The 11847-nt window shown below is 38.5% G+C and overlaps 1 protein-coding gene across 1 annotated transcript; it reads left to right on the forward strand.

The window, feature by feature from the left end:
- Window positions 1-171: 171 nt before the first annotated feature.
- Window positions 172-5533, forward strand: LOC137255626 (large ribosomal subunit protein eL43). The gene is made up of 4 exons (XM_067793078.1): window positions 172-205; window positions 2385-2513; window positions 4983-5065; window positions 5436-5533. Exons 1-4 carry the CDS (start codon window positions 203-205, stop codon window positions 5497-5499), a joined length of 279 nt encoding a protein of 92 aa, XP_067649179.1. The 5' UTR covers window positions 172-202; the 3' UTR covers window positions 5500-5533.
- The last annotated feature ends 6314 nt before the right edge of the window (window positions 5534-11847 follow it).

Here is an 11847-nt window from a genome sequence, read left to right on the forward strand (position 1 = left end):
TTCATTAAGTACGTTTAAATTATTAGTTTGGCGTAGATTACATACAAAGGTGTGTATATTTGAACAAGTTTCTGTGACATATTTTGAGTACTTTATATTTTATTTCATGAAATCTTATTAGTTGTTAAGAAATACACTTTCATTTTAGACATGCGCCGTCTGTAGCAAAGCCTTTTTCCTCTTCCGCTGCAGACTCGTAAAGATGGTATGGATCCAGTAGCTATAGTGAATTTATCCACCCAATCCGACTTCAGCCAGTGGATACTGGCTAAGAACACGTTGGAAGTTTAAACTAATGCATACCGTTACTCATTGTGTTGAATATTTCTGTACCACAATAAAGACTTATCGTATGGCACTCATTTTGTTGAAACCTACCACTCTTCGTACATAAACAAGACATGATGTATATATATCCAGATCGTAGAAATCACAAAGTCTGGCAGATATGTTCTCGTAATTATGTGTAGTGTTTCTAAAGTATTTATTCATCAAGTTCCCGACCACCATTTGCATGACAATTTACTGCGATGTGAATCGAGTACCCAGTTTTCGTAAATCAAAAGCGATCGTGCTGCAGATACCTGTCCAGTGTTCGACCATTGTCGACTGTGCACTCTTTCGGACTGTAAAGTAAGGTTTGTGATTTCGTGAATAGTCCCTACCTTTAAGTTGTGAGTTGTAATGCTGATCGTAACCATCCATTTTATTAATGTGGGCGTTCATTCATGGAAACATCTCTGTTGTAGAAAATCGTACATTTTGGCCACCATTTATATGTAAACATAAGCGTGATAAGTTCCCAGCAACGGATGCAGGTTATACAAGGGTCACCGCCATGTGGTTTGAATATTACTGTGTTACCTGAAAGTGTACATGGGTCACTGTTATTGTCAAAGGCAGTATCATGAACTGTTACCAAATACTGATCTGGTCAACAGCATTTATGAACATTCAACACTGTGTAGGGTCTCACATGCTTTATCTTTTTTAGTCCAAAATTCATTCATCCAGTATTATATGTATGACTTGTTCCATTTTTTAGTACAAACAGACTGTAGATTTCTTTTTTCTTTGGAACTAAAATTATGTTTCTGTTGACTAGGAGATGCTACTTATCATGTGCTAATTTCTTACAGTGAAAGTGAATGGGTGGTCTGGCTTGCTGACTTGGTTGACACAATCATGTTGTCGGTACCCAGTTGCGCAGATCACAGCTCATGCTGTTGATCACTGAATTGTCTGGTCCAGACTCTGCTATTTACAGACGGCCGCCATATAGCTGGAATATTGCTGGGTGCGGCTAGCGCTTAACTCCCACACACACCCGCACAGGCAGTACTTTCAGACACAGGTCTCTTTATTAAATTATAACTTTTTTTGTTTTGGGCATAGTGTGGAAGTGAGAGTACAGGTCCATTTAAGCTCCCAGTTGACTTAGACCATAGGCCACACAAGTCATTATATTGAATTGTGACAAATCTGGTACAAAAACTTTAATATTGGTGAGTGCAGTGTTACGCATTATTAAAAACCCATGTTATATGAGTATGCCAGATAACTTCAGTCTGCTACATGCACTTTAAAGGGTCACCTTCTTATGCTTTAAGCAGGTCAGAGGTACAGATAAGCTGCATTTTTGTGTAATTTACACAAATGTGTATGTGACAATTCAATTGTTATTAAGTCTATTGCATACAAGTATGCTTGAAATTCTGTAAATACTGGTAGTAAATTTGGTGTTACATGCATGCAGAAAAAAATGTCAAATATTGGCTTGCATACCAACGGGCAGATGAAAAACCTGTAGTGTATAGAGACATTCTATTTCAAGACATAAATTTGGCAACATGCTGTCTTTCTTTCAACCCGTGAAGGTCTGGAGTTGAATAGGCCTTCGGCAACCCATGCTTTCCATTCAAAGCAACAGCGCTTGTCATATAGGCGACTAATTGGTTTGGGTTGTCAGGTTTGCTGACTTGGTTGACACGTGGTTGGTTCCCAATTGTGCAGATAGCTGTCAGTGCTGTTGATGACTGAATTGTCTGGACCAGATCTGATTATTTACAGACCACTGCCATATAGCTGGAAAATTGCATAGTGCGGCGCAAAACAAAAGTCTCTCTCTCTCACTCTTTCCTATAGTTTCTTGTATTACAAATCAAATATGAATAATCAACATACAAGCTGTATTTTTGCGCTTAATGGAAAATGGCAAAATACTTAGTTGAGGTTAAGTAAGTTGAACACAATTTATTTTGTTACTAAGGACAATTAGGATACCCAGTTGAAATGAACACGAAAGAGTACATAACTCAATGACTCAAAAAGTTATCTGTAGCTTTGAAGTGTTTGATATCTGAATGTATTTTTGTTTTTTAAAGGCCAAGCGTACAAAAAAGGTTGGCATTGTTGGAAAGTATGGTACCAGGTATGGTGCCTCTCTTCGTAAGACTGTCAAGAGAATGGAAATCTCACAGCACGCCAGATATACCTGTCAGTTCTGTGGAAAGGTAAGAACAGGTGTACTTTGTTATTAGATACAAGTAGAAACAATTGATGCGAATTAGTTGAAATCACAAAATTGATGATAGGTTCATTACCAACAAGCAACCATTGAAAGAAAAATTGGTTAGCATCATTTTTTCAGATTATTCAGGTTGTTGATGCAACATGCGACTGTAAAGTGGTGACTAATATTTCATGTACACAAACTTCCTAGAGTCTTCAAGAAGTATTCAGTCATGACATTTCAGAAAGTGAGTTGTCTAAGAATTAAAACGCATTGTCAGGCCCTGACAACTTAAGATATGTTGTTTCAAACAGAAAAACAGTAGGTCAAAATTGTTTGTGTTTGATTGTGAGAAAATGTGATCAATTGCTTGGTTGTGTGGTCAATGCAGTAAACATTCGATTATTTCAATTAACCAGAACACCACTATTAGATACAATTGGTCACTTCAGTCTGTAGTTAGGTTGGTAGTGTTGGAATTTCTTGTCTTTGACCTTGCTTTCATCAAACTCTTAGAAGGGCTGTTTTACTTCATGCAATCATGATTCAGCTTAAACTTATTTACAGTGTCCTATTGAGCTGTTGGATTCTCTTGAAATTCAGAATATTTGGTAAATCAAAGTTTATTACATGAATTAAAATAATTTTTAAGAATGGCATTTATTTTTTGGGAAAAGGAAATATTCTCTTTGTACTTTTGTATATCAAGAAATTAGAATGGAATGTATGCAGACCTTTCAGTAGTGACCTACAGTACCGACATTCAAACATATGAAGTAGCATTGTCAAGTGCATTTATGTTGCTGTTGCTAAATATATATACATAGAATCTCACCTAAGTGTCTACTGATATCAAATGTATCGATACAAGTTGATAGATGAACAAAAATCTGAGGCTTGCTGAGGATATGTTTACCTTAATGGCTATATCAACGAGTGTTGATATAATTCGTATCAGTAGACACAATGGTGAGATTCTATTAATCATCCAAAATCATTCTTCATTAGTTGTCAGTGGAAAAGGTAATATCTGGATACAGCACTGCTATTAGAGTCCGTTTGGCTCAAAAGCGGGCCGATGAATTGCAGTCTATTTTCTATTTAGGTTTTTGCTGAATATTTTCTTCAAAATAAGAAAGTTGTATAACAAACTTTCACAAAAATATTGACACAGTTCACTGTTTGTTACGAGAGAGGAGTGCAGAGAAAGGGACAGCCCGGTGTGTGAGAAAGGATGGAGACAGCACAGCACAGATTAATAAATAAATAACTTTCTTGGCACTTGTGCACATACGTCTCGAACACCTGGCTGTACCTTTCTCTGCACTCCTCCCTCGTAATAAACAGTGAACTGTGTCAGTATTTTAATGACAGTTTAACAACTTTTTTATTATTAGGACAAAAATTCTGCGAAAACCTCAAAGAGTATGATGTTTTGATTATGATCAGCGTTTCACTGAGTATGATATTCCAATTAGTTTTTGAGTTACATGGCAATTCATCGGTATGCTATTGATCCAAATGGACTATAGATTTGCAGTGCACTGATGTCACAGCATTGTGATGTCATCAGGTTCATGACGTCATAGTATTGTCAGGGCATTGTGCAAAATCTACTGTCAAAACAATAGCACCTAGGACATATGTCTGATCTCACACAAGCGATATCTCTTGTGGAACACAGTTTTGGATGATAACATATTATATACATGTCTATTGCCCCTAGTGGTGATCTGCCTTCAGTTGGTGGTGATGAATAACCCATTTTTTACATGGTATTGTCTAACATAGTTTTCTGCTTTTAAAAATACATTCTAGATAGTTTTAATTCTTTTTGTGATGCTCTAGTTATTTTACATGACTGGTTCTTTAATTGCTTGTATTTATTGTGGATCTACAACATTTGTCGTCACTATATGGCTGCAATATTGCTGATGTGACGTTAAATTTTATCTCACTTATTTATATGCATGTATATTGATATGTAATGTTATGATGAAGGTATGATGCAAAATGTAGTCAGATAATTTGGGTGCAGTGTGATTTGTTGACCAAGTTCACATTCCTTCAGTGCTTCAGCCAGGCAAGTGCCATTGTTCCATTCACACTAAAAAAATATGCAGTAGAGCTTAATTCCAATGCTAGTGTGCCCATTGATGCAACATTTATTATAATCCACAAGTCTTTTATACCATGGGATACCATGAATTCAAAAGTGTGAAGTGCTTTTGCACTCATTGTAGCTGTAAACAAATACAAAAATATTCTGGCTGAAACTCTGCCTCCTCCTTCCTGCAGGTGACTCACAACCCTGAAATATTTTGTATTACAGTCTTTAATCTCAGATATGGAAATAGCAACTTACAAACTTGGGATAGTGAAGATTCCCTTTATTGATAACTAGAGAACCTTAAAAGAACTAGTTTTGCATGAATTGATTAGAATGTGTAAAATGTGTTTTATGTTGCAGGACAGTATGAAGAGGATAGCAGTAGGCATCTGGTACTGCTCCAAATGCAGAAAAATTGTCGCTGGTGGTGCATGGGTATACAGGTAGGCTAATTGGCTAATTTTATAAAGGTTTGATTAGGACATTGTTTAGCACTACATTGTAGTGGTGGTCTGTAAATAATCGAAAAGTCTGTGCCAGACAATCCAGTATCATTGGTTTTCAATAATCTACTGATTTGGTTGACAAGTCATTTTATCCCAGGTGATGATACTCATGCTGTTGATCACAGGATTAAGTGGTCCAGTCCGGAATATGGCTGGAATATTGCAGAGTGCAGTGTAAAACTGAACTCAAACACGCTGAGTTATGTTTTTTTATTTTTGAATATGTTCATGTCATGACAGCAAATTATGAATCATTTCCATTCATAACGAACCATTTGCACTAAACTATTATTGTTTCATATTCCAGCACAACTGCAGCTGCAACTGTAAGAAGTGCCATCCGTCGTCTGAGAGAAATGAAAGAATCCTAAGCTGTAAATACCCAATAAAAAGTCACCACAACTGTCTCTGTTTTATTCATGTGGACTCTGATCCTTAAAAGATGCCTGAAGCTGATCTTTAGCTAGTCCATGTTGGATGGTTAAACTCTGCATGCTTGTACGAGGCGGCCTCACTGTTCACTGTGTTTGAAAGTAACAGGGCATTGGGTCCTTTGTTTCAGATGTCTGTCTGGCCCACTAAAAATTCACAGGATCCATAGAAAAAAATTAAACACATTTCAGATTTAACATTTCTTATGGTTGGCATTGAAATTATTAACATTAAAAAATATATAAAAAATAAATGTATCAATACAAATATATGAAAACAAACATAAGATTTATATAAACGTGTCACATGACACAAACAACTTCAAAACTAAGTCATTGGAGGGGGTGGTGGGGAGTTGTAGGATGGGAGGGGGAGGTGTCGGTTGGTGACTTCTATCTGACCGTTGGTGAATCGGCCACCAGAGGGTCAGACGCAATTCGTGACCACTGCCGACTTATGAAATTCCGTGACATGGCGGCCCATGTCGTGTTTCCATACTGCATGGATTGGTTAATGATCGATTTTCAGGCTAGACTATCTGCAGACAATGACATTCACAGGAAGGCAAACCAGTGACAGTGAGGTAGCCTTGTAATTTGGGCTGTTGCTGTTTACCATATGGATGTTTACGTCTTCTGACAGACAGTTGCTTGTTGATGTCCGAACTGGCACAGCAGTGAAGGTTTGCTAGTCAAACCTTATACACGGGAGACTACTCCTGATGGCAAACATCGAATTACCCAGTAGTTTGCATGCCATGTCCAGCCTGACCGCCCCGACCCAGTTGGTCTCCTCTTGGGCGAAGCAAGGGTTATTGAGGACTGATTCTAACTCAGATCTTCCCAGGTTACTCATTACAATGTGAAAGGGCTAGGTCTATACACCTATATGTCTTTCTCAGGCTGGCTGTAAGCAAGATGGGGGCGGAGGGCTAGCGTTTGACGAAGATCCAAGTTTGATTCCCCACAAGAGTACAACGTGTACAGCCAATTTCTGGTCTTCACGCCGTGAAATGGCTGGAACATTGCTAAAAGCGGAGTAAAACGAAACTCACTTGTATAGTATTGGGTTAGCCAAGTAGTCCAAGTGTATGCACGTCACCGCGAACACTGTCTGGTTCCTCTCCCGCTTGGTTACAATATACTAGTATGTCCGTGACAATCGGGCGCTTTAACCATTATGCTACCCTGCAACCAAAGTATTTATCAAAGTGTCAGCTATCGATATATTGAAAATCATGTGTGAGATTGTTAGTGTGTATATTTCTTTAACAAAGCCTAACATAGTGAACAAACGGTAATCTTATGGCCCATGTACCAATGGAGACCGGAAGAGAATTGATCTTCAAGAATCCATGCTTGTCAACTGAGCATGTGTGCTCTTTGTGGAAACGCAAGCGTACATAAAATATTTGTTGAAGAGACATCAGAGAACTAACTGCATGTAAAACTGCATTTCACGTCTTGAAAGAAGACGAACTTAAATTAAAAGTCCCTGATCGAGAGTGACAAATGTTTCTCGCAGTTTCGAAACCATTCTGCAAGCTGGTCAGCACCTGCTCCCTCGGACACAGGGACTGGACTTCTGTTCACCTTGGCAGAATTTATTCATATCAACTTGAACAGTGGGACATTAAGAAGGGTGGATGGCATTCAGACACCATTATTTGAAAGTATTCCCGGTTGTTCATGTGATAAAGTATATCCCCGCCAGCAGCGTATAGGCTTTTTCAGACTTTTGAATGCTTGGATGGTATAATGACTGATCCAATCTGATCGTATTTCTGTGTTTTTTTTTACCACGATATTTAATCATGTCATGTAAAAATATTACATCAATTACCTTTGCTAACACGTATGCCACTGTCATGTGCACTTTACTGAGGTGAAGAGGTATATTCAGTTTTAAGTATGTATGCCATTGTCATGTGCAATTTACTGAGGTGAAGAGGTATATTCAGTTTTAAGTATGTATGCCATTGTCATGTGCAATTTACTGAGGTGAAGAGGTATATTCAGTTTTAAGTATGTATGCCATTGTCACGTGGACTTTACTGAGGTGAATAGGTATATTCAGTTTTAAGTATGTATGCCATTGCCATGTGGAATTTACTGAGGTGAATAGGTATACTCAGTTTTAAGTATGTATGCCATTGTCACGTGCAATTTACTGAGGTGAATAGGTATATTCAGTTTTAAGTATGTATGCCACTGTCATGTGGAATGTACTGAGGTGAATAGGTATATTCAGTTTTAAGTATGTATGCCATTGCCATGTGGAATTTACTGAGGTGAAGAGGTATATTCAGTTTTAAGTATGTATGCCATTGTCACATGCAATTTACTGAGGTGAATAGGTATATTCAGTTTTAAGTATGTATGCCATTGTCACGTGCAATTTACTGAGGTGAATAGGTATATTCAGTTTTAAGTATGTATGCCATTGTTACGTGCAGTTTACTGAGGTGAATAGGTATATTCAGTTTTAAGTATGTATGCCATTGTCATGTGCAATTTACTGAGGTGAATAGGTATATTCAGTTTTAAGTATGTATGCCATTGTCATGTGCAATTTACTGAGGTGAATAGGTATATTCAGTTTTAAGTATGTATGCCATTGTCACGTGCAATTTACTGAGGTGAATAGGTATATTCAGTTTTAAGTATGTATGCCATTGTCACGTGGAATTTACTGAGGTGAATAGGTATATTCAGTTTTAAGTATGTATGCCATTGCCATGTGGACTTTACTGAGGTGAATAGGTATATTCAGTTTTAAGTATGTATGCCATTGTCACGTGGAATTTACTGAGGTGAATAGGTATATTCAGTTTTAAGTATGTATGCCATTGTCACGTGCAATTTACTGAGGTGAATAGGTATATTCAGTTTTAAGTATGTATGCCATTGCCACGTGGAATTTACTGAGGTGAATAGGTATATTCAGTTTTAAGTATGTATGCCATTGTCACGTGCAATTTACTGAGGTGAATAGGTATATTCAGTTTTAAGTATGTATGCCATTGCCATGTGGAATTTACTGAGGTGAATAGGTATATTCAGTTTTAAGTATGTATGCCATTGTCACGTGCAATTTACTGAGGTGAATAGGTATTTTCAGTTTTAAGTATGTATGCCATTGTCACGTGCAATTTACTGAGGTGAATAGGTATATTCAGTTTTAAGTATGTATGCCATTGTCATGTGCAATTTACTGAGGTGAATAGTTACATTCAGTTTTAACTATACACAGCAAATGCCTATACGTATTTTTAATACAGCAATAAAGATCTGCTCGTATCCTCACAAGTGTTGGCCCATGAGTATTTTCAGGCAATCAAAATTGCGTGCAAAACAACTAGTAGTAAATTCCATAGCTGCAACGGGCAAACCCACATGTTGTTTGTCATCATTCACTTGATGACCAGTGAATGGATTTATGACAGGTATAATTAGCGTTACCACCACTCGCATTACTCGGCACAATGTGCCATTTGACATTTCTTGTGTGTGTAGCAAATGTTCAACGTTATTAAGTAACGTAATATTTGGGATTACACTTTCTTAGTAAAGTACAAATTGTGGTTGTTTGTTGGTTTAGTCCCGTCCCTGATTCGAACCCGCACCCTCAGAGTCGGGCACCTAATCATCAGCAGACAATGTCAGTCGCCTACCTGCTCGGTCACCGCGACCTCCACAAAATGTTGTCGGATAACTGGTAGTCTGGACTGCGTAGTTTGTGTACCCCTCTGATAAGTGTAAATTGGCACGGCTCCCACGGCCGAAAACTTTTATTACACAATGCCATTTGAAAAGTGGTCAAATGTAACATATGTCATATTTGGGATTACACTGTCTTAGTAAAGTACAAATTCGAGTACTTTTCTGGTTGAGTCCCATCCGGAATTCGAACCCACATCCATAAGAGTCAGGCACCTAAAGCCTGCACACAAGGTCAGCCGTCTAACCCGCTCAGCCACCGCGACTTCCTAAAAATGTAGTCGCATAACTGCTAGTCTAGACTATTAATTAATGTTACAAATGTTTGGACTAGGACGGGTAGGAAAATATGCAACCGAGTACCTGCATGTACCTACCCAAATCGAAATCGAGTACCCGGAAATGTAAGACAACAGCGCTTCTGTCAGCTTTCTGAATATTCTGAATATCCGGTACGGAACAGGAAGCCAGTGTAGAGAATTTAGCACATTTAGTATATGGTTATATTTAGAAGATAAAGAAACAATTCTGGCTGCGGTATTCTGAACTGTCTGGAGTTGTTTTAAGTGTTCTTTAGAGAATCCGGTGAGAAGGCTATTGCAGTAGTCAAGGCGGGAAATTACTCGACATCCAACTAGGACATGTGAAATCTGTTTGGTAATGTATTCCTGATTGTGTCGATGGATTACACAGTGAGGACATGGAGAGGTCGGACTGCAGTTGCACTGCACTAGATCCTTGACTTGTCTTGAGGGAGAGATAGAAGCAGAGGCAATCTTTTTTTTCATCCATATTCACCTTATGTATGCGTTGCTGTCTTCCTACTAACAATACCTCAGTTTTTTCGTCATTAATTTAGTTTCCTTTCAGTCACTCACGATTTTATGTCAGACGTGCATGCTTCAATCAGTTGAAGAGTACTAAGTAAAGGGTCCATACTGAATTTATTCATCAGTTCCACATCATCAGCGTATGGGAAGAGAGGAGTGTCGAATTTGTCAGTGACATTTTTGAGATGATTGACATATGACCCAGTACTGAACCTTGCTGCACACCACAAGAGAGCACTGCTTCCTCAGATAACTTTCCGGAGACACACACACACCGTCTTCTGTTGTAGATATAAGATGTCAACCAGGCGAACACAGTTCCAGCAATACCTACTTGATGCTGCAGGATATCGAGGAGCTTCTGGTGGTCTACGGTATCAAGCGTTGCACTGTGGTCCAGGAAAGGCAACAGTGCCACATCTCCCGAGTCTACAGCACACTGTAGGTCATTCACAACTCTCGGGAGCAAGGTCTCTGTTGTTAGGTGTGGACGATGAGCAGACCGATAGTCCTGGAGGATGTAACGTACATTCAAGTCGTCCATCAGTTTTCTTGTAACACCATTCCCCAATGGTTTTGAAAGATGAGTCAGATTTGAAACAGGTCGATGGGTCTGTAAGATGTTTTCTAGTTTTGAACTCTTTTAACAATGGTGTCACAGCAGCATCTTTTAATGGTGTCACAGCAGCATCTTTTAATATTTGCACAGACTTTTTATTCATTTGTTGTAGCATTCAACATGATAAGTGTTTTTCGTCGTTAACTGTAAGGTGTTTGTGTGAAATATGATTCACGTTGGCAATCTATAAAATGTCGATATATCACTATCATGTTATAAATTCACTATACGTATAGGCAAACTCTGTGCTTTTTATTGTTTCAAAATGCATACAAATGAGTTAATAAACTGTTTAGGATTATAAGACAAAGCATAAAGAAACACAAAACTTCGACATGTTTTCATTTGTTATCAAACTTGTACAGAGTGAAGACGGAAATATTATCGAGTAAGAAAGATTTCATCTATGGTGATCAGACTGTGCATATATGTGTACTATAAATTGAGCATGCAGGTGGCGCAGCTGAGGTCACGAACCAGTCAAGAATTCTGGGATATCACCCTAGTATGCACGGGAGAAAAACAACAACATGGTCCACAGAAATTGCTCTGGATCAGAGCCCCTTTAAGTTCAGTTCATGTCCTTGAATTGCGTTTGTGGGTGTTCAGTACTTCCATCTGGCATTGAAGTCGGTAGTGGGAGTAGTAGAAGATACGTGCCACAGCTCTTCGAAAAGGCCGGTAGGTGGCAGTGTAAATTAATACATTCCAAAAGCTATTTGACCATAAAGCAACAATACTACATTTCAGCAAACCGCTGATATCACCCGTGTTCACACCAATGATCCTCAGAATGACACACACAGACACTGGAACATATGATACGCAGAAGACACAAGCAGGCAGAAGTGCGATCAGAGAAGTCTTAAATCTGGGCTGTATAATATTTGAACCGTTTGGCAGCACTGGGCGAAAAAACACTTTGCAGACGATATTCAAGAGACAAAATACAATTACTCCAAATGTGATCAGTGGAAGCACCAGTACGCTGGCCATTCGGATAACTATTGCAGATGTACTGTTGGTGAAGATGGGAAGAGGTATGGCCAAATATGGATTGTATTCTATTTCCAAACCAGTCGGGGGCCATGACTCCAATACGACACACACCCAAGATTA

Source organism: Haliotis asinina, chromosome 11 (assembly GCF_037392515.1).
Source record: "Haliotis asinina isolate JCU_RB_2024 chromosome 11, JCU_Hal_asi_v2, whole genome shotgun sequence".
In the NCBI taxonomy this organism is placed as follows: domain Eukaryota; kingdom Metazoa; phylum Mollusca; class Gastropoda; order Lepetellida; family Haliotidae; genus Haliotis; species Haliotis asinina.